Here is a 23,032-nt window from a genome sequence, read left to right as displayed (position 1 = left end):
TGCTTAATGGGTACAGAGTTTCTGTTTGGGGTGATAAAAGAGTTTTGGAAACAAATAAATGGTGATGGTTGCGCAACACTGTTCATATGATCAATGCCACTTAATGTACACTTATACAAACGACTAAAATGGTTAATTTTGTTTTATATATTTTTAATAAAGAAAGGTTTTTTCAAAATCATCAAAAGTAATTCCACCTATTGCAAAACCACCCCCTTTCAAAGAAAAGTGCATCCCTCCCTGCTGTGTGCTGCTAAGAAATGTGGGAAGCATTTTTAGCAACTGTCACACAAAAATAAGCTGCTTACATTAGTTAGGAACAAGGTAATAAAACAGGAGCAATAAATCCTCTTTGCCAGATAGCAGTAACAGGTCAAGGAAAGTCACAGCTAATCTTTTATTCTAAACATCAGGTTCCATGCAAGGATCCAGGCCACTCTGGATCAAACATACCATGTAAAGCTACAGCCTATGATGGCAGCATCTGATTATGCCTCGAAAATTAAGGAAGCAGGAAAGAACCGCACTGTATGTTAGTTAGATTTGGTCATAGGTCCCAAAGCATCTCGTTAAAAAGAATCCCCAAAGTTGAACTTGGTGTCAGGCACAGAGATGGGAAAGGGAAGGCACTGACTCCTGTAGGCTGTGCTGTGGGCTGAACCACCCCCACCCCACCCCAGGGAGGGAAGGAGCCTTTGTACCCAGTGCCAGGGAGCTGCAAGCCCCAGGTCCATTCTGCAGACTCACAGGGCTGTGAACACGCCAAGAGGGAGGATGAACACTCTGCACTTGGACCCACTTAAAAGAAGGATCTGTGCCTCTCTGTTCCATCTAACAGCCCTCAGAGCACAGGCTTCCTTGATTTCCAGCTCAGTTGGTTTCCATATTTTTCTTGTGAAATGAGTGTCCAGAATCAGACACAAACACATCATGCTTTCCTTTTTTGTAAACTGCCTGCTCATGTTCTTTGCCAGTTTTTCTATGTAATTGTTTATCTTATTTTATTTATAGGATTTTTTTTTTTACATAAACAGGATACTAATACTCTGCATGTTACATGCATTTTTGTATGTACATGCAAGTTACAAATTATTCTTCCAGGCTGAAGTGTGCCTTTCAGCATGTTAAATATCATCTGTAACATCTACACAGAAATTTGTAATGGTAATACAGTCAAATTTACCATTTTCCCTTTATGGTTGTGCTAAGTCTTATTCACAAAAGTCTTTCTTAGCCTAAGAGAATAAAGATTCTCACTATTCATTAATTCTTGTCATTCAAATAAATAAAAGGCATTTTGTTCTTTCACTTTTAATTATTTAATTGGCCTGAAACCAATTATTGTGTAGAATACACAGCAGGTTTCCATTTCTTGCCACCCCACGTGAACAGTCATGGTTCCTGTAATCTCTGTTCTGCCGCGATTTCACTGTGCTGTATTAGTTTCCATAAATGTGTGGGTCTCTTTATGGGATATCTATTCTGGTCCTTTGGTCTATTTGTCTGGCCTTGAACTAATAACATCCTTTCTTAGTTGTGATACCACATAAGAGGGACTGCTATCTGATAGTGCAAATCAATCCTCCAAATGCCTTGTTGTTTTTCAAATTTGTCTTCAAATTCTTGAGTTTCACTCTTTCTTATTAAAGTTAGGAAACATTTTTCAAGTCACAAGTGACAAAACTATTAAGAATTTGGCTGCAACTGCATTAAATTTAGAGATAAACTTGAGAAAATGTGACATCTGCACTATATTCTGTCTCCTGATCCATGATCATAGTATAGCTCTCCACTTAGGTTGTTTTTATGCTCTGAAACATCCTATAATGCCTAGTAATCTTCCTGAATATACTCCTAGATAGCTTATAATTTTTGTTAATATTATAAGTGGGATTTCTTTTTATATTACATTTCCTAATTGTTTTCTCTTGGCATACAGGAGTACTATTACATTTTACCTGTTGATCTCACATTATATCTGCTTAGAGAATTCTTGCTCATTTTAAAAGTGCTAACATTATCTGTGTAAATTTTCTATTTGGATAATTATTTGCAAAAAGACACATATTTCAGTCTTCGTTTCTAATGTTTACATTTTTGTTTCTTCATTTGCTTCTTTTATTACACTAAGACCTCCAGTGACAGCAGGCACCGCTGTCTAATTCTAGATGTTCATGAACATGACTCTAACAGTCTTCCATTATGTATGATGCAATGCTGTAGGTTTTTAACAAATGAACTTTAACAAGTTAAGGAGGTTTCTTTTCAGTACTAGTTGAGTACAAATTTTGTTATTATTTGTTATGTATTATAATGAGTGAAGAGTTGTATTAAATAGTTTTCTGCCAGGTGAAATGATTATCTTTTCCCCTTTAATTCTGACATATTCAGTGTGTTCACTGTTTTATGATAGTAAACCACCCCTGCACTATTATAATAAAACCAATTTGGTCATAACATTTGTTTCATTTACATTTCACTTAAGATAAGGTACTGAATTTGGTTCATTAGTGTTTTACTTAGACCTTTTGTTTTATGTTAAAATGTAAAATGGTATTGTAATTTTGATTTCTTGTACTGTTTCAAAGATACACAAACATGGCATGAATCGGAGATCTCTTGTCCTCTGTGTAAGCTGTTGTCCTCTGTGTTTAAGAGTGTACACACTCTTAAACTGTGTGTATAAAAAGAGAAATTGTTGGGGCCAGGCGTGGTGGCTCACGCCTGTAATCCCAACACTTTGGGAGGCCGAGGAGGGCAGATCACGAGGTCAGGAGATCGAGACCATCCCAGCTAACATAGTGAAACCCTGTCTCTACTAAAAAATACAAAAAAAAATTAGCCGGGCGTGGTGGCGGGAACCTGTAGTCCCAGCTACTCGGGAGACTGAGGCAGGAGAATGGCATGAACCCAGGTGGCAGAGCTTGCAGTGAGCCAAGATCTCACCACTGCACTCCAGCCTGGGTGACAGAGTGAGACTCCATCTCAAAAAAAAAGAGAAATTGTTTGTTTCTTGAAAGTTTAATATCACTCATCTGCAAACCACTTGAGTATTTTTGAAGGTATAGTATTGATTACAATTTCTTCCAGAGCTGTTTCTCTATTACGATTTTATATTTCTTCAAGAGTCTATTTTGTTTTTACATTTTTGAAATAAATCATCTATTTCCGCCCGATTTCTATTTTTTCGTTCACAATTTTCTTGATGCTGTTTTTAAAACTTGCTAACGTGCTCTTAAGATGATTTTCTTGGGCACCTTTTGGCCTCCTGAGTGTCTGTGCTACAGGTTTGCTGTTATGGTCGTTTTTACAAAAGACTGGTGTTTGATTTTGTTCCTATTGGTACTCTATTTCAACAATTTCTGACTTTAATTTTTATAATTAATTCCTTCTACATTCCTTATTCTATTTCATTTCTGTAATTTCAATTTTTCTTTTTTTGAAGCTTAGAAAGTTAGCCTTACCACCTTTGCAGCAGTGTATGACTTTCCACCTGTTCTATGTTCACCTTCATTCAGTTCTAAATGATTGATATTTCCATTGCAATTTCCTCTCTAACTCATAAGTAAAATAAGAGTCGGTGTGTTTTAAAGTTTCCTCATGCATGTTTATGTGATTTGTTTTCAACTTTTTATGTTGACGTCTGATTTATTCACACTGGGTCAAAGAACAAGCCTTGCGTGAAATAGATTGCTTAAAATTTAGTGCAACTTTCTATATACAGTCAACTTTTCAAAAAGTTACACAGGTTTTAGAAAAGAATCAAGTCTCTGTTGGGTAGAGGGAGCTATGTGTGTCTATTAACTTGAGTTTGTTAACACTATCACGAATTGACTTGGAATTACTCCTACTATCTTATTTTGTATTTTGTTTAATATCTTTTTTCTCTTCACATCTTGTTTTTCTTCTGTTTTCTACTTGATGTTGTTTGACTGTTGTTGTTGTTTTTCATATATAATCCCTTATAGGTTGGGAACTATAGATTATATGCACATTCTTTTAGTAATTACAGTCAATACTTTAGATGCACCTAATATTTTTAAATACACAATTGATTATTCATCACCTATTATTTTCCCATATGTGCCGTGTTTCCCTAGTATCCACATTCCTTCTTCCTTAAGAAGTACTTTTAATCATTCTTCTAGGCCAGGCACCGCGGCTCACACATGTAAACCAAGCACTTCCAGTGGTCGACATGGGAGGATAGCTTGAGGAGTTTGAGACAAGCCTGGGAAGCCTAGCGAGGACCCATCTCTACAAAATTTTTAAAACTAGCTGGGAGTAGTGGCGCACACCTGTAGTCCCAGGTACTCAGGAGGCTGAGGCTGAAGGATCACTTGAGTCTAGGAGTTCAAGGCTGCAGTGAGCTATAAGCTGCTCTCCGGCCTGGGTGAGAGAGCAAAACTTGGTCTCTTAAAAAATAAAAATAAAATAATAATCATTCTTTTAGTGAAGACTGCCAGTGACACATTTTTTCTCAATCTTTGCCTGAGAAAGCTTTATTTGGCCTTCCCTAGTCAGTGATGTGTTGGCATAACATTGTAGATGGATGGTTATCTTCCCCCCTGCACTTGGGAGTACACTGCATTGCCTTCAGGCATTGCCCAGGGTGCCCAGGTCTTGCCTCATTTTGTCTTGTTGTGTTTCATAGTTTCTTGCCTTGTCTTACAGACATTATTCTTTCATGCACCTGTCTGAGCATTATGAACACATATTTCAAAGCCTTGGTCACACTTTTTTTTGTTGCATATAGGCTAAATTGGTAATCTCTTGGTTTTGTTGGCTATACCATATTTCTTAGTACGGGACTGCTTCATGTGCTTTTGGAATGCTGGTTTGCAGACTTGCTTTAGGTGGATTGTTTTGTTTCTCTTTTCCTGCCTCCCCCACCCCACTGAGTGGTCAAGTCAGGACAGTCTGGAGCTGCTGCCTCATGGAAGACTGTGAAGGTTGCAGTCTGCGTCACAGCACTGGGAGGCTGCTTGGGTTAGCTCTGGCTGCAGGGTTGCATCCACTCTGCCTGGCTGCCGGGTTGCATCCACTCTGCCTGGCTGCCTGGCCATGAGTTCACATGCACTACAATTCCTCCCAGGCAACGGCCCTTTTCCAGCATCTTTTGAAAAGAGGGGAGCCCCACCACAGCTCTCGGCTGGACACGGTGGGCCTGGCTCTGGCCCTGCTTCCCCAGTCACTGCCGGAGAAGGGAAAGCGCAGCCCTTTGTATTCCCTAGGACCTAGGCCAGCAGCACCTACGCCGCTTTGGGAGCCACAGCCCTGAGGGGATAGCACTATTCAATGCTCTGTGGACATACTTGGGTCTGAGCAAGGCTGAGTCCTTTTGGCTTTCCCATTTTACATGCTATGTGTATGTAAAATGATTGAGAGGTGGCCAATGTCAAGGGTGTGCTTAAAGGTATCAACCCTCTGGGTCACTGAGCAGAGGTAGGGTTCAATATAGTGACGTGTTCATCCATTCCTTTAAGCCCTGTTTCAGGTGTGGGGATACATCCGAGACTCAGTTTCAACTGTATACTGTGTAACTCCACATCAAGGAAGAGAACCAGCTCTCTTTTACACAGAATGTGCTCCACGTTCTGTGCTGCAAATGTCCCTTAATTGAACGACTTTGATATCTGTAGAATATTTGAATGTACAACTTAAAGACAAAGGATAAAAGGTAAGCCTTAAAAAGTTCTTTCAGTGTAATTTTTTCTGGTTTCCTAATTAAAGTATTAACCTAAGTTTTTATATGAGCATTAACACCAAGGCTTACATTATTTCCATTTAAATGAGATCATTTGTGAGCATACAACGTAACACGTTAAAATTTTCTTAAGTTTTGAAGTCAACACTAACAAATTGGTACCCTTTCCCCACATCATGTCATTTCAAAGTTTTCTAAAAGATGATCCTAAAATTATGCTTGCCACAGAAAACCTTGACAGCTTTTATGAATCTTCTAACAATTGAGAAAACATTGCTTTGACTTCATGGTCAGATCCCAGCTTTTATTTTTATAGTCAACCTTTCTCATTAAGTAATTTAAGATAATCAGAATATTCACATTCCCACCAGCTCTAGGACCTGTGATTTACTGTACTTAAACTCTCCAATAAGCCAAACAATGTGCCATGCGCACGTTTTGTTCTATCTAATCCTCAGGCTCCTCATCCTATGGCAAAGCTTCCATTTATTCAGTCTAATTTCCTAAGTAGTCTAATTTTCTAAAGGTAGTTCCCTTTCATTCCTTTCCCACAATGACCTCATTGGAAATTAAATATTAATAGAAGGAACAGAAAGAATCACAGAAAGGTAGAGAAAGACCAAGAGTACATACACCCAAAACCATCTTAATTGGAAACATAAAAATGCCAAAATCAAGAGGATTCACCTTGGAGTACCCTTCAATAGGTGACATCAAGTCGCCTTTCGGCTGAAACCTAGATAACTCGTATGAAACTGATCTTGAAGTTTTGCTCACTGAAGTTTGCTAATTGAAAGGAAATACATGAAGATATCAGAACCAAGGATCTTTCTCTATTTTGGAATTCATTGTCCTTAATGAGAAAAGAAGAACCGATGTTAGAATTGTAATCTATTAGTGTCAAGAGCAACATTTTAGAACATCAGATCTTGGCACTGCTGCAAAGCTAGAACTGGGAGTGTTCTTGTGTTTTGCTCATTCCTTACCCTGGTGATTCGCAAGTCGGTCAGACTGTGCAGGGAGTCCTGGTCCTGCCGGGTCTTGTTGACTGCGAGGTGTCTGCTCCACCTTGTCCTAAAGAAACAGGACCGCAGCAGAAAGGCTGTGAGTTCACAAGAAGCATCCCACACTTTTCAACACCCAGCTTCCCCAGCATTTCCTTTCTTCCTCAATTCCTTACTTCCTTTCCACTTACTTACTTTTTCCGTTTTCAATGATAGTTGTTGAAAACAGACTGCATAAGGGAAGCTAATCGTGAAAAGGTGCAAGTTTGGCAAAGGAGTTAAAAGTTACTCCTGTGTTTGGGCTTAAATAGCTTTCCCTGAATAGCAATTCAAAGAGAATTATTGCCAACTGCTCCATTTAGGCAGTGAATAGAAATAATTAACATTCCATGGAACACATGCATTTTCTGTAACAACTACAGGTAATCAAGTGCTGGGCGTTCTGTTACCTGGGACAGAAACATCTAGAGAGTGTTTTATAAATGGTTCCCTCTACAAAATGTTAAGGAGCTCGGTGGCATTTTTTTAGACATTAGTGTGAGAACAACACTTTCAGGCAAAATGTAAAACAGCAATATTATGATCCTAAGCCCATAATTCTAGAAACACACCTGCATGGGACCAGAAGCCAATGAAAGACACATTCAAATGTGGGGAAAGAAATATTATCAGTGACTAACTTGGGGTGGAGAGATGTCTGTTTTCTCTTATAGATTTATAAAAATCTTTGAAATCTTTATGATGCATATGTACTACTACTGTAATTAGAAAGGTTTGAACTGTGCCAAAAGTATAAGATGTGCCCCAAAACTACTATTAATACATTGTCACAAATATCATAGTTGACTTCAGCAAATTCCCTCCTATTCGTGCAAAAGAGACCTTCCAGATTGCAAACCGAAGCACGTGAAACATCCAGCATGCAAGGTGCTGGCAACAGCCAACATGCACACACAGCTCCCTCTGCCAAGCAGGGCTCCTGCCACAGAGGCGGCCACTGAGGCATGGGAAGGTGAGTTACCCTCACAACCCTCATCACCCAGTGGGTCCCGGCTGTTCTGGGTCTCGAGCTACAGGGTCCACACTCCTTCCCACCACTCTGCAGTGCTCAAAATGCCCAAGAAACTCAAAAGGCACATTGATTTCAACAAGGTGCCCAAGCAGCAGGCCTTGGGAATGTGACTCTTAATTTCTGCCTGAATGCTTCCCAGCAAGCAGTTTCTCTACCCAGAGCCCTCCTTGCTCACGCATGAAATGGGATGGATGCTCACTTCTCTGCTGCGTGCACACTGACCTGGGAGCAAACAGGTTTAGGTCTGGTCAACGCTGTGCTTCACGGACCACTCACAATGAGGGGAAGCAGAGGGTAGCCCAGGGGACAGACTCCAGCAGGGTCAGCTCACCCACATCTATCACTTAGAAGGAGGATGCTTGTTCCCTGGGAGGCAAAGTTGCGTTCACACCTTCCTCCAGAATATCTGGAGAAAACAAAATAAAACGAACAAAGCCCTAAGGAAGGGAGACATTTTCACCAGCTTCTCTCTTTTTCCCCTTTCAAAAGAAATAGCTTTCTTTTCATTTTTTAATCACAGATGTAAAACTTGCTAAGTATAAAAATTTGTATTTTTGTATGCTAAAAAATGAACAAAAAATTAAAACAGAACCTCTCTTTTTATCAGAATAACAAAAACAGAAACTACCATGTGCATCTATGCAATGTTTGGATTATTTGTAGAGAACATGCATACTCTATTTGAGTCACATGGGGATTACAAATGATCCTGATAAACACTGAATCATAATTATCTTCCACATATTGTGTTTTAATATCGTTTTTGAAATTTTTCAGGCCAACAATCATCATCTCTGTCGGCACTCTAGTGTACCCCACCAAGTAGAAGTGTAGTGTAATTCATTTCACCAATATCCTACTGATGAAAATACAGGTTGTTGGAAATGTAAGCTTTTGACTAAGAAAGAGGGGAAGGACAGTTTGGAGCACACAGTGTCTGGGAGGAAAGGGCAAGGTCCCCAAGAACCTCCGCAACAGGCACTGAGGAGGGAGCTGTGCTCCCCTGGCTATCTGAGAAGGTGGTACCTCCCAGCCCAGCCCCTCAAGTTCAGCCATCCCCCATCTAGTTTCTGCAATTCCATGGCCAACATTTCCCACCCAGTCTGCAATTTAGCATCTGAAATATTTTTCCTTTTCTGAATTTTACAACAATCTATGCAAAGAAAATTTTTATATAAATATCTAACCTAGAGTAGATAGAAAATTAGCCTAAATACTGTAACAGTGGGATAATAGCATTCCCGTGGTCTTTGCACCTTTGTTGTACATAACTAGACACTGTTGAAATGCGATTGTGTAAATAATTCTGTGTTTTCCTGTCCCTGTCTTCAACTATTTTAAAACTTAGGTAAATATCATTTTTTTCATATTCTAAACTACTCTAGTAGACACTCTGTAGTTGTTTTCAACTTTCAGACAGCATAAATAATGATCAAATAAACAAACACCTTCGAGCACAAAACTTTGTCCACATTTCTGATTATTTGCTTAGGATCCCTAGAAGTAGAAGGACTAGGCCAGAGGCCACGTGCACTTTTTTAAGATTCTAGATACACACAGTCAAACTCTTCTTCACACACTCACCCTTCTACCCGGAGTAGAGGCAACCGCCTGTTTCATAACACCCAAGCCAGCCAGTGACTGTTTATTTTTCTGGAATTTTTTTCTGGCTAATTCCAGAGGTAAGCAGCCGCCCCACCCTGTGGTTTTAATATGCAGGTCTATAATGCTGAGGTTGAACATTTTTCATAAGCGAATTAGACCTTTGTATTTCTTCTTTTGGGCTATCCTTTAACAGGTCAGCTAGACTAGATCCTGAGGGCACAAGGGGTTCCCCATAAAAAATGTCCATGAATGAATCACAACCCCGACACTCATCAGCTAAGGGTTTGGGGCCAGTTACCTGGATTCTCTGAGTCAATCTGCTCATCTGTTTATGATGGAAAACATCAAGCCAGGCTGAGCCCTGGGTGAGCACCCATCCCTGGTGGTCCGCTGGCCTCCCGACCCTGTCACTGAACACCGCTTGCTTCTACTTCTCCCATGATGAGCTTTTTACGCAGTAGGCAAGTAAGTTCATTCACATTTGTAGCAAATGTTTTTCCCACTTTGCATGTCTTTAAATTTAATTATACTTTTGATTCTTAAAAGTGTAATCCAATCTAGTCAAGTTTATTGACCTTATCTTTTTGGCTCATCATTTAACCGTGAAAATGATTTGCAGCCTCTATCAAGAAAACTGAAAAACCTTCATTTGTGTTTTACTCTGATTTCTCTTCTGACTTGATGTATTACTCTTTCCTCTTCCTGACATTTATTTTGGGGGAAAGTAAAAGGAGAGAAAATACAATGACTCCTTCCCCCAAAAAGTAGTTCATCAGTTCTACCAGGCCCACTTAGCACCCAAGCCTTCCTTTTGTCTGATTTGGGAGGTCACCCTGCTCACGTGTTATAATCTTACACACATCCAAGTGTTTCTCAGCCACCTCCTCGCCGGTTCCACAGAGCTGCCCGCTCCCGGGCCAGCAATCCCACATTTTCCATTCTCACAGCCTGCCAACGTGTTTTCTCATCAGCAGAACATTTCCCCTCTTGCTTCTTTTATATGAATTCCTTAGTCATTTTCTTCCAAGCAAACATCAAAATAGTTTCAAAGTTTGCTTAAATTATTAAAACATCTCATCTGAAATATTTACTGCTATGTATGTGAATAATTACTACACACTGCTAATATGAATGTTGCTATTGGGTTGATCCCACAAACACTGAGAGACTATATTCAGAAGATATGCTACTCCACCTATTTCAAAGGGTGGGTGGGACCAGCCTCCAGATCACGCAGGGCCTGCACAGCCCTGCTCCAGGCCTGTCCTGCAAGAAGTCCTAAGGCCCTGCAGGTTAACAAGCCCCTTGGGTGCTTCCTGTGCACTGTGAGGTGTGAGGCCCATTCCTCTGTCAGATGACTGCTTTGCCCGAGACCTCCTCTTTTAAGCGCCAACCAGGCTCCACTGAGACATCTATTTAGAAGACAAGTAACTTGCAAACCTAATTTAAGGCAACCTTGTCTAAACAGTGTCACCAGATTTAGCAAATACAAATACAGGATGTCCAATTAAATTTGAATTTCAGATTAATAACTAATAATTTTTGGGTATAAGTATGTGGCAAATATTTCATGAGACTTATCCTTAAAACGTATTTGTAGCTTATCTGTAATTTAACTGGGGATATTATATTTTATCTTGCAACTCTATGCCTCAAGCACTGTTAAAATGACAGGCCTGCATGACAAAGTATGGCAGTAAGAACAAAATTTCAACAAGTGGCTCATCTGTTTATGAAATTCCAAGGTCAAAACAGAAATGTACCTTCTTTAATTCAATAGATAGACACTTCAGACATGAAGTCTGTTGTCTTGAGAAGCCAAGAAAGATTTCATGGTATGACAAATGATGATGATTGTAAAATAAAGCCAAAACACAAAAGGCGACAGGGAAAAAGTTAGCCACCATGGCACTAAAGATCATCCGGACACAGCTGGAAGGTAAGCGGCAAATGTCTACCCACCATTCAGAGGCAAACAGTGGCGCTTTGCCAGGTGCAGGGTAACGAACACAGGGACAAGAATAAAGGTTTATCATTGTGTTAGCTTGGTTTCCTCTCCAGGTTAGTTTTTGTTTGTCTGTGTGTCTGTTTCCCAGCCTCGCCCACTGGGGGAAGGACTGGGAAGGGAATGGGGGAGGCCCTGTGAGTCTGCTTTTTTTTTTTTTTTTTTTTTGAGACGGAGTCTCACTCTGTTGCCAGGCTGGAGTGCAGTGGTGTGATCTCGGCTCACTGCAATCTCCACCTCCCGGGTTCAAGCGATTCCCCTGCCTCAGCCTCCCAAGCAGCTGGGACTACAGGCATGCACCACCACACCCGGCTAATTTTTTGTATTTTAGTAGAGATGGGGTTTCACTATGTTGGCCAGGATGGTCTCGATCTCCTGACCTCATGATCCGCCTGCCTTGGCCTCCCAAAGTGCTGGGATTACAGGCGTGAGCCACAGTGCCCGGCCGTGAGTCCGCTTTTTACTCAGAGCCCTTAATCACTATGCTCTCTACCTCTAGGGGAAGGTAAAAGGATGGGAGAGGGCAGCCAAGCTCCTTAATTAAAGTCCCACAGGTCACTTCACTAATGCTGAACTTTCCCAAATCCACATGCTTTAGAAAAACTTGCCAAAGTCAGAATCAGCCCATCCCGCAGATCAGGGTAGAAACGCCACCTTCATAAAGATGAACATGAGAAGCCCTCCCTCTCCTGGGGTGACCCAGTCCCAGGCCCTGTGCTGAGTCATCTCCTGTAACAGAGCCCTCCAGTGGGTGAGGAGAATGGTTTCTGTCTGCTCCCCCGTCCTGTGCCGGGCAGTGAGTCTGCCTGAGCTGCATCGACCAACAGCTGGTCCTCTGGCCCCCAGTGGTGGGCGGCCGATGGAGCCAGGCCAGGCAGGAACATGGCCCGCGAGGCCAGCTGGGCTGTTCCTTCCGTAAGCCATGTTTTGGGGGTTGCACAAATGCCCCCTGGCCTCACTCCCTCTCCTTGCTAGCCCCAGGCTAGGACCCCACAACTCAGCTGCTTTCTCCAGACCCCTCCATTAAATTCTTTTTTTTGCTCCCCACCCCCACCCCGTGCCCTCCGGAGGGTGCCCTGCTGCAGACTGCCGAGACCCTGGCTAACAGAGGCAGGTGGCTTAACTTCCCTCACTCTGCGGAGGAAGGGCTGCAGGTTTCAAAGAGTACACATAAAAAGTGACTTGTGGGAGGAAGAAAATGGTGAGTTGTGCTGTGGACTCTGTGGGCATGCCTGTTAGGGTACCAGGTGGCCTGGTGTGGCTGGCTGGTCCTTACCTTGGAGAACATGGTAGAAATGCAGGCTCCCAGGCCCCAGCCAGAGCTGCTAAGTCAGGCCCATGATGGGGGACCCAGGTGTCTATGTGTGAACTGCCCTTCCTAATGTAATGTGACTCATACCTCCATGGTACTCTAGGAGCCACAACCCAGCTGGTTTTCCTTGACTCCCAAGTGACCGCTATATGCCTCTCACAGCACTCGGCCCTGGATGCTCACTATGTAGAATGTTCTCTACCCCATCCACCATGCACACCCCATCAACCCATCCTCAAGGCTCGTCCCTTTGGTACTTTCTCTGACAACCCCAATGAAAAGTCTACCTCCTCGTACCTTACCCAGCAGCCCTGCTTTAATTCCAAGCAGGAAGTAAAAAGGGTGAATGGATTGGTGCCCACCCTCTCCCCAGAAACGGGCCTCCTTGACTCATCCTCACAACCCTGGCACACAGCCCAGCCTCACTCCAAGATCTGGGGCAGGGAAGCCTCTGCCTCTCTGTGAGGATAGAGGGACAACAATGCTTCACGACCCACCTTTCAAAGCCCAGGCTTCAGCAAAAAGCATCACAAGGTAGCCTGGGCACAAAACAGCGGGGAAGCAGCCCCTACCACCAGTCACTAGCATTCCGTTTCAACTAGAGCATCAAATGCACTCTTGCCTCTGCTGGGTACCAACTAAACACTGCAAGATGCACAAGAGGAACCGGCCCCAGAGAACCAGGGTATGTTGTTCATTGGGCGATTCAGGCAGTTTTCTTATCTAAAAAGCGGGAGCAACGCACGGCTGGAGGGGCAGTGGGAAAACTGGATGAGAGGAGTGCCATCATCAGTGTGGCAGGCACCGCAGGTGACAAATGGAAGGACTGCACAGCAGGCGGGACACTGGCTCAGATCCCAGGCCCCCACATGCTGGTTAGTCCTGGGACTCAGGGCAACTGCCTCACCTTCGGGGTATCTCCACACCTTCCTGAGGCAGAACGACCACTTCATAGGTCACTTCTGAGGTTCAAATTAAAATAACATAAATAAAGGGCTTGCCCAGCAACTAAAGGTACTGAGTGTTCTGTAGACAGCGGGCACTGGCCTTACTACGGAACACAGGGCCGGCAGCTTGCATAGGAGGTCTCTCTCTCCCTCTCTCTACAGTGGGTATCACGTGGCTGTGTCCTCAGCCTGCCCTGTGTACAATATTTTCAGAACCCGGAGAACGGCACAGAAAGCACACTTAATAACTCCACTAAGGTAAACAAAGACCAATGCCACAGAGAACAGAATGACAGGGATTCGAAATGTCTTCCACCTGGGAGAATGCCCGATCATAACCTACGGGCTTAACAGGGATCAACTTTAAACATTACAGGTATGCAAAAACAACCAACCAAATTAAAAAAAAAAAAAAAAGCAACAGATGAGAACAGTGGATGAGAACTGCTCCTGAGGGTGCAGTTAAAAGGGGCTCTTCCAGCCCTCCCCCACCCCCCAAAACCCTCTCCTGCAGCTACCCTCAGATTTTTGATGCAAAGGCAAAGGAGAAGACGCAATCCTACACGACCCACCATCCGGGTCCCAGAGCTCCTTGGGGCCTTCCTGCAGGTAGTTTCCCAAACCACTCCTGCCCAGCCAGGGATATCAGCTGAGACGGGTGGGGCACATTGCTGGAGTCCACCCAAGGGCGCTGAGTCTGCAGATGAACATGTGAACTGCCACAGGGATGGGGTTTGTCATTTCACACAGGATGCACTTAAAGAAGTAAAATGTTTCAAACCGCAAGTCTATTAAGCTATTGCAGCCCAAGTGAAGAGTGACTACCTGTGTCACCTGCATTTTGAAAGTGGAGGCATCACCCAGCTCATCAGTTCCCTTCCAACGCCTGACACCCTCTCCACCAACTGCACATATGCCTGCTCTAGAACTCTGAACACACACAAGCCATCAGATACAGTGTAGTTACAGATTTCACAACTACCCTCCCTCAGCCATGTAATTATACTTTTATTAAATATTAATGTAAAAATGGCAAGGATTCTACTAATATTATAGTTCCTGGGTACCAGGTACAGTGCTAGACAGTTTACACACATTCCCACTTAAATCCTGTCTCTAATGGGTACTGTTGCTACCTCATCTTTACAGATGAGGAAAAAGGAGGACAGCAGCTTGCCCAGCGAATCACATCTCATAAGCATGGGTATGAAGAAACCCATTGGGGCTGAATCAGAGAACATGTCCTTAACAACCGAGCTACGGGTAACTACAAAATCTGTCACTCAGAGAATTCCTAAAACATGCAGAAACTCCACAAGGCTGAAAAAGGCTGAAAAAAAAATTCCTAAAACATTAGTGAACTTGGTAAAAGCTGCAGTATCAGCACTCCTATTCTGCCAGTTGCAAGGTGTGCAAAACTAGTCCCTCAAATGGAAATAACCCTCATAATAAATGAGCCAGAGCCATTTTTCTCACCCAAAGTGACACTGCCTGTTTTGATATTATACTTTATGTCTATGCAAGAGGAAAGGGAGCAAGAGGTTTTTAAGCAGAGATTTCAGTCAAACTGATCCTTAAACCAAAACAAAAGCTGCTTCCAAAAGCCTGAGATGGGGAAAAAGAAAACTCAGCAGGCCAGGTGTCTCGTATCAAGGAACAAGGGGAATGCTCTTTACTTACAATTGTATTCACACAGGCTGCTGAGGCCGACATGAAAATATCTGGGCAAGCCCTGGTCAGAGTACAAAAAAACTTTTCTCCCAAATGGTAAGAATGCCTGGCCTGGCAGGGAAAATACCACCACATAAAAAATGATCACATTTTCACTAAAATCATATGGCCTAAAAAACACACATATCAGTGGCTTGTACTCCATATTCAGGGACTTATTTCCACATAACTACCTCCAAGTGTGGCCATTCTTGAATTAAAAGCAAAAGTAGTGCATGAGCTGCCTCACTTTAACCATCCACTCTGCAGTGTTCAGCACAGAAACATCAATTCCGGTTATTCACAAGGGGAGGAGTCTATCAATCATTTACATTTTAAACAGCTCTACTGAGATATAAATTACATAACATAAATTTCATCTGTTGGAAGTGTACAAACCAATGAATGTTAGTATAATTAAGGATCTGTACAACCATCGCCACAATCTAATTTTAGAACATTTCCATCACCCTACAAAGAAACCTCCTGCCCAGAGCCTGTCAATCTTGACAAATGGTTTTCCCAAAATAAAATGCCTTTGCCAAGTCAGTTTTGTTCCTGTTTTTGGATCCGGTATTCCCACATCAATGAGGCACTTTGGCTGAAAGGGGGACAGCACTAGCTCTAGAATTTCTACAGAAGAGTAGCTATATGACCTTGTGGAAGACATTAAACCACCCTGTGTGAGTATAACCTCCAAGGACTATTGAAGATTTAGTGTGATCACGCATGGAAAGCACAGCTCAGTAAATCTCAGCTGCTATTTTTACTACTGCCACTACTGCCCCTGCCTCCTCTTCCTCTACCGTCACTACCTCCCCTCCCAACATTTCCACCAGCACTCCACCCCTTCCCACCACCTCCTTCCATCTCCATCACTTCTACTGCCACATCAGCTCCTCCTCTACCTTCTCCACCTCCTCCACCGCCACCTCCATCTCCTCTACCACCCCCACCATCATTTCACTACCACCTCCATCATCACCTCCAGCACTTCAACCAACTCCTCTACCATCTCCACCATCTCCTCTACCATCTCCACCATCACCTCCACTTCCTCCACCATCACCTCCACCTCCTCTGCTACCTCTATCACCTCTACCTCCTCCACTATCTCCATCTTCACCTCCACCTCCTCCACTTCCTCTACGACCTCCACCATCACTTCCACCATCTCCACCATCACCTCCACCTCCTCCATCCTCACCTCCACCTCCTCTACTATCACATCACCTCCACCTCCTCCATCCTCACCTCCACCATCACTTCCACCATCTCCACCATCACCTCCACCTCCTCCACTTCCTCTACCACCTCCACCCTCACCTCTAGCTCCTCCTCCTCCTCCACTACCTACCCCTTCATCACCACTTCCACCCATTCCATCACCTCTACTCCTTCCCACCACCCTTCACCTCTTACATCTCCAACATCTCCATTGCTACCATCACATCCACCTCCACACGCTTCATTATCTCTATTTCCTCCTCCCACTCCACCACCACCCTCTACCATCATCTCTACCTCTTCCTCCCCTACCTTCACCCCTCCCCACCACTTCCTCCATCCCCAACTTTAACAAAAAGGCAACTATTCAGACACCAAAATATCCACACATATTAACATAATATTAATTTGTTAGAATAGTCAACATGTAGCAGTACCTTAATCAATTATGAGTTCTAGAGTAACTTAACAGTCTGAGAAATTAGAAGATCAGAATCTCTAAACTACCCACTTAATAACGCTGACAACACAATCTTTAAAGTACTACAAGACAATCAGTGACGATGCAAGTTACAGTCAAATTATATTTATATACTTTAAACATAACTTGAGGCCAGGCGCAGTGGCTCACGCCTGTAATCCCAGCACTTTGGGAGGCCAAGGTGGGTGGATCACGAGGTCAGGAGATCGAGACTATCCTGGCTAACACGGTGAAACCCCGTCTCTACTAAAAACACAAAAAATTAGCCAGGTGTGGTGGCGGGCGCCTGTAGTCCCAGCTACTCAGGAGGCTGAGGCAGGAGAATGGCATGAACCCGGGAGGCGGAGCTTGCAGTGAGCTGAGACTGCACCACTGCACTCCAGCCTGGGCTACAGAGCGAGACTCTGTCTCAAAAAAAAACAAAAAACAGAGTGCAATCCTGAGCCCTCCTGAGCTCTCGGGTGGGATGTACAAAGCCATTGCAATTGCGCTGAACCCAACTTCTTCAGCTTCAAGCTTCTTGTTTTCTCTCTGGGTCCCGCAACCCCAGCAACCTCTACACTAAAACCAGAGAACCAAACCATGTGCAGCTGTGAGAGTGATCAACAAAGCCAGAGTTGCCCTCCTAGCAGATCAGGGCCGTAGGAGGCACATGACACACCCACACTCTTCCCCCATGAGCAGAAGGAAGAGAGAAATCTCTTCCTTGAACTTTCTCAACAATAATCTCAGAATTTGGAAATAATTCTCATTGTCCTGGCTGACCAGGAAAAGGCCCCAGGGTTTGATATGATGTAATCCTTGGTGGTGGCTTTTCCTCATTTCTAAGTCCCTCCCACAGGCGGAGGGCAGGGGGCCAAGGGTAAATGGCAGCTGATGCCAAGAAGCTGGAGGCAGAATGAGGTAAGCTAGGTCTGGCCTGGAGCTCCAGCCTGGGGCTCCCAGGTGTGGCAGCCCTTCGAAGGGCAGGTGCGATCTGGAGCAGGGAAGGGCATGGAGCAGCTTCCAGGTGCAAGCAGAAGGGCTGGGCTGGCAGGGCAACAGGACGGCAGTTCATAGTGTTGCTCCCCAGAGGCTTTGGATAAAGCTCATTTTATTTATAAAAATGAATAAACAGCACAGATCCCAGGGCTCAGGAAACTCCCTCTGCCAAAGAGTGACTTTTCCCAGTAAGACCAAACTCGGGCAGCCATTACAGCAGGAACAACTGGTGGATCCCAACCTTGCTGTGGGCCGTGAGAAACAGTTCACCTCGCCCTTCAGGTATGAAAAATCTTACTGTGGCATGAGCCAAATGTTTACAAACTGCCAGTGTGACAAACTATGATTCTGAGCAAATAACTTCACTCTCTGGGCCTATTTCCTCACCAATAAAATCAGGTTTTTGGACCATATGACGTCTAAACTTCTTCTGAGTTCTAAGGCTGAGTCTGCACATTCCACAAAAATGTTCCAAAGCAAATCTATTCCTAGAACCACGGTTAAAATAATATCATGGGTGACTTTTGGGCTTCTGTCCAATACGGAATATAAAGGATTAGATGTACCCTCTCCCCCTAAATAACTACTGAAACAGTTTTCACACATTTGACAATAGGCAGCATGGGACAGTGATTCCTGAGACATGATCCACATGACGCAGCCCTACTAGTGCCCACTCACTGGCTGGAGAGAGCTCCCAAGCTGCAGCGCAGGGAGGGGGAATCTCCCTTCCAGGCAGAGCCTGCGATAGTCCTAAGGAGACAGAGTTCAGCACTCAGGAAGGTCAAGGCAGAGAGGAGAGCGCTCAAGAGAGGGGGCTCTCCACACACATCTCCAGCTGAGGATTAATGACGCATGCATGTAAGGAAAATACCAAGACTGGGAAGAACCACCAGAATGAAGGAGACAGAGCCATCTGGAGAGAAGCGTGTTCCCACCAACCCAAATGGAAAACTTCCTTACGCATGGGACACAAGACAGACCTCAGAAGGGTCCTGCCTCAACAGTGGGAGCAAATTAGCCCCAAACTAAAAGTGACTCTGGGCCCAGCTAACAAAGCTTATAAGCCAGCCTCAAAAGGGTCAAACTATTTCCAAGAAGCTTCTTTCCAGAATAAAGCCCAAAATATTTAACAGAATAGCCCCCTCCCAAGAAACAGCCAACACCCAACCAGGTGAAATTTACAATGACTGGGATCGAAACAAAAAGTACCAAGCATGAAAAGAAAATAAAACCCATAATGATAAGGGAAATCAGCCAAGAGAAATGGATACAGAAATGTCCAAGATGATGGAAATAGCAGGCAATATATTAAAATGATGAAGATAAATATGCTCTGTGCATTCAAGAAGGAAAAGCAAAGCATGAGTAATAAGGAGAGAAGTGGAAGATATAAAATGACCAAATCCAACCCTACAGATTAAAAATGCAATACAGGAGATGAAAAATATGCGAGCAGGATTAACCAGACATTGGACACCACGCTTCTCTCCCCTCCCTCCATCCCCAGTGACCAATCGCCAAAGACACACTGTGAGGCTCCCTCGCCCAACGGCTGGCGTGGTCTGGAGAGGCCTACGGTAGGAGCACCCTATGAAGACATAGTAACAGAAACTATCCAGAATGGCACACAGAGAGAAAAGGAAGACGGAAAAGATTACGATAAACTACCTCCAAATGATGATGCCAGATGAGGGGAGGGAGGAAGGAGCTCAGGTTTGGGGCCAGAGAAAATAAAGGCTGCAGCCAGCACTTTCTGCATTCCTGCTATTTGGCCGGGCTGGATAAGTCAACCAAAGTTTCTGAGCCTCACTTTTATTGTAGGCAAATTTGGATCATACCCATTTCAAAAAGTTTGGCAGGAAAATTGAGTGAGATGAGGTATCCAAAGTCCTGTCACAAAACACATGCTAGCTCCTTTCTCAGCCTCCAAGGAGACAGTCTCCCACTTTGTGGCAGCCTAACACCTGCAAGGGGGTATCAAGGACAGAAACACAGAAAGTCTTCACCACTCCTTACACTCAGAGGTGACCCTACTCTTACGGACTTGAAAAGCAGTTATAAGCGCAATAGTCTGGTTACTGCTCCAGCTTCAACCAACAGCAAGGGAGTCAGGGGCAACTGGGCTCCACCACAGGAAGCAGCTGCCAGGCCACATGCTCCTAATGCTGCCACCGAAAGGAGGGACACTCACTCGCACGATAAGCTTGAAGAGTGTGTGTGTGTGCATGCACACGCGTCACAGTCACATATATATGTATATATACATAAATATGAAATTTGAACCATATGTGGAAACACAAGTAATACAAACTTAAAATGTACACAGATACAGGTAATCTACAGATATGACAACAGGCCCCTCCTTATCCACCACTGAAGCTAGAAAACATTTCTTTATCTAAATACTTTCTCCCTAAGTTAGGAACCTCATTCATTATCAGTAGATCTGAAGAGCGTATCTTCTCCTGTGTCCGTATTATCAACCAGGTGTTTAGATGGAAATTGCTTTTTAGCACCACTTAGCCAAGGCCTCATTCTCTGAAATGAGGTTCTTGGGGTCTCTGGATCCATTGAGGAGCGATGGTCAGATACACAGATCGGTTCACCCTGCGCTGGTACCAGCTCCTGGAGGGACCTACGAGGCGCAACCACAAGGCCATGGCCATGCTTTGCTTGACCCCACTCCAGACTGCTCAACATGCAGCAGGCCCAGTTCTGATCCCCCCAGGTAGAGACTCCTCTGTCACTGCAGGGAGTCCAAGGGGCCCTGGGCGCCCAGCAAAGGGAGGAGGCCAGGGACTCAGTCGGCCCAGACGATTCCAGCCCACTGACTAAGTGCCAGGACAAAGAGGGGAGAGGGGATTCCCAAGCCAAGATCCGGAGGCTTGCGAAACTGTGTCCAGCAGGAAGGAAGAAAGGGAAGGGGATCCAAGCTCCCTCAAATCAGGAAGCCCAGTGCCCAGTTCAAGGGAGAATTAACAGAGAGAGGGGAGGCCAGTTTGGGGAATGGGAAGATGAGTTTGGTTTGAAATGTCTTTCTTCTGAAATGCTGGCATTACCTTCACCTCCCTGAATGCCAGTCAGCCATCTGCATGGGTTAGTTACCCATGCAGAAATCAGTCAGCCTCCAGCTCCTCCTTATCCAGCTATGAACTGCTTACTGGTCCTGATTATTTTGCCTTCTACATCCACTTCCACCCACGCTTTCTTCTCACGGCCACTGCGGTGCCCTCGGCTCAGGCCACTCACTGCTGCTTCCTGAGCACACTGACTGAGATCAGTGAGAGCTCACTCTCACACGAGGGTCCCAGAGTACAGAACTCAGGGACTCTCCAGCCTGGGTCTTAAACTGGCACTCTACATCTAATATTTCAGTCTTTGAGGACCAGAGATCTAACTTTACTCCAAAGTAATTTGTACATTAAGGGCAGGTTTCAAAAACACATTAATACCTAGTTCACCAGGAGCCCAACATAAGTCCCATGCATACTGAAATTGTAACCGTCGAAACCCTGAGAGCAGAGGTTGCCATTCATAGCTCTCAGGGTCAAGAACGCTTAAGCAGCAAGAGGGGCCCTGCAATTACTGTCCAATGTCTAAGCTTGTTGAACCCCTCAAAATCTTCACCCAAGGGTGACAGAGTCATGGATAACCAATCACAGAGTTTCAGAGACTTGGAGTATCCAACCTCTTGGACACCCAAGCAGAAGAAAAATATAGTCAATCTTCAGAGAGACTGATCCATTCAACAAATATTTACCAAGCAATTACTCTATGCCCAGCATATGAGTGTTTAAAGCAACAATCTTGACCTATGGAGTTTGTATTTTATCTAAAGAAAACAAATAGTGAGCAATAAACACACCATTTACTTGTTTATAATCTGAGAGTATGGTGCTATGGAATAAAAGAACAGAATAGAGCTGGATAAACAGGGCGGAGACTGCAATTTACACAGAACACAACAGAAGGCCTCACTGAAAAGGGGTCCAAAAGTGAAGACTGCAAGGAGGAAGGGCCAGGCCCACAGGTGTCCTGTGACACCTACATGAAGGAGGAAAACAAGGCAGAAGAATATCACTGCAGACAGAGACAGAAGGCCCTGCAAAGGGACTTCATCTTAAGAGCGACCATCCTTTGAAGCTGGAAGCCATCATTCTCAGCAAACTAACACAGGAACAGAAAACCAAACACTGCATGTTCTCACTCATAAGTGGCAGCTGAACAATGAGAACACGTGGACACAGGGAGGGGCACATCACACACTGGGGCCTGTCAGGGGGTAGGGGCGAGGGAAGGGAGAGCATTAGGACAAATACCTAATGCATGGGGGGCTTAAAACCTAGATGATGGGTTGATAGGTGCAACAAACCACCATGGCACATGTATGCCTATGTAACAAACCTGCACGTTCTGCACGTATATCCCAGAATTTAAAGTAAAATTTAAAAAATAAAAAAAAAGAGTAACCATCCTTAACAATTACACAGATGCCACTTTCTCCATGAAATAAATGCTACAACCAGCTCCTTACATTTCCACTACACTTTGGAATTTCCTACCAAGAATGACAAGTTTTGTTTTTCCTGTGAGTTTACTCCTTTTATAGGTTTTTTTTTTCTTAAGTCATACTATCAAGTGATCAAATCCCAGTTCCTGCATGCTACGCAGGATCTCTGGCACCTAGAAATAGCTGGTGGAGACACATTCTTCTGCCCCCCACTCCAGCTGCTGGGAGTGGGGCTGAAATCCTTCACAGAACTTGAATGCCTCTCAACAAACACCAGAGAACCCCTAACAGAGCTGCAGGCTGAAGTCCATCTTCAGAAAAAGAAACATGGTCTCCTACCACTTTTCCAGAAACACTAACAAACACATCAACTAAGTCACAGAAAGTTCAGTAAGAGGAAAAACTAAATATGAGCTAAATATTTACTTTCTTCTTTAAGATCAATGATAGGAAAACCTCACAAAAGTT

At 44.0% G+C, this 23,032-nt stretch overlaps 1 protein-coding gene across 14 annotated transcripts in view; it reads right to left on the bottom strand.

Annotated features, from left to right (window-relative positions):
- The window catches only part of GRB10 (growth factor receptor bound protein 10), a 203,454-nt gene that overhangs the window by 107,203 nt on the left and 73,219 nt on the right, over window positions 1-23,032 (bottom strand). For 6 of the 14 annotated variants that reach the window (XM_024249925.3, XM_054559174.2, XM_054559171.2 and 3 more), the window contains one exon: window positions 6,694-6,781. The exons of 4 other annotated variants lie outside the window; for them this stretch is intronic. In XM_024249925.3, the coding sequence (XP_024105693.2) occupies window positions 6,694-6,781 (88 nt within the window). Of the gene's footprint in view, window positions 1-6,394; window positions 6,489-6,693; window positions 6,782-8,005; window positions 8,190-23,032 lie in introns of those variants that run through there. 4 more of the 14 variants (XM_054559175.2, XM_024249929.3, XM_054559172.2 and 1 more) reach the window with 2 other exon arrangements.

The sequence above is a fragment of the Pongo abelii genome, chromosome 6, assembly GCF_028885655.2.
Source record: "Pongo abelii isolate AG06213 chromosome 6, NHGRI_mPonAbe1-v2.0_pri, whole genome shotgun sequence".
Classification (NCBI taxonomy): Eukaryota; Metazoa; Chordata; class Mammalia; order Primates; family Hominidae; genus Pongo; species Pongo abelii.
The sequence above is the reverse complement of the archived record's forward strand: the minus strand, read 5'-3'. Positions and strand labels throughout refer to the sequence as shown.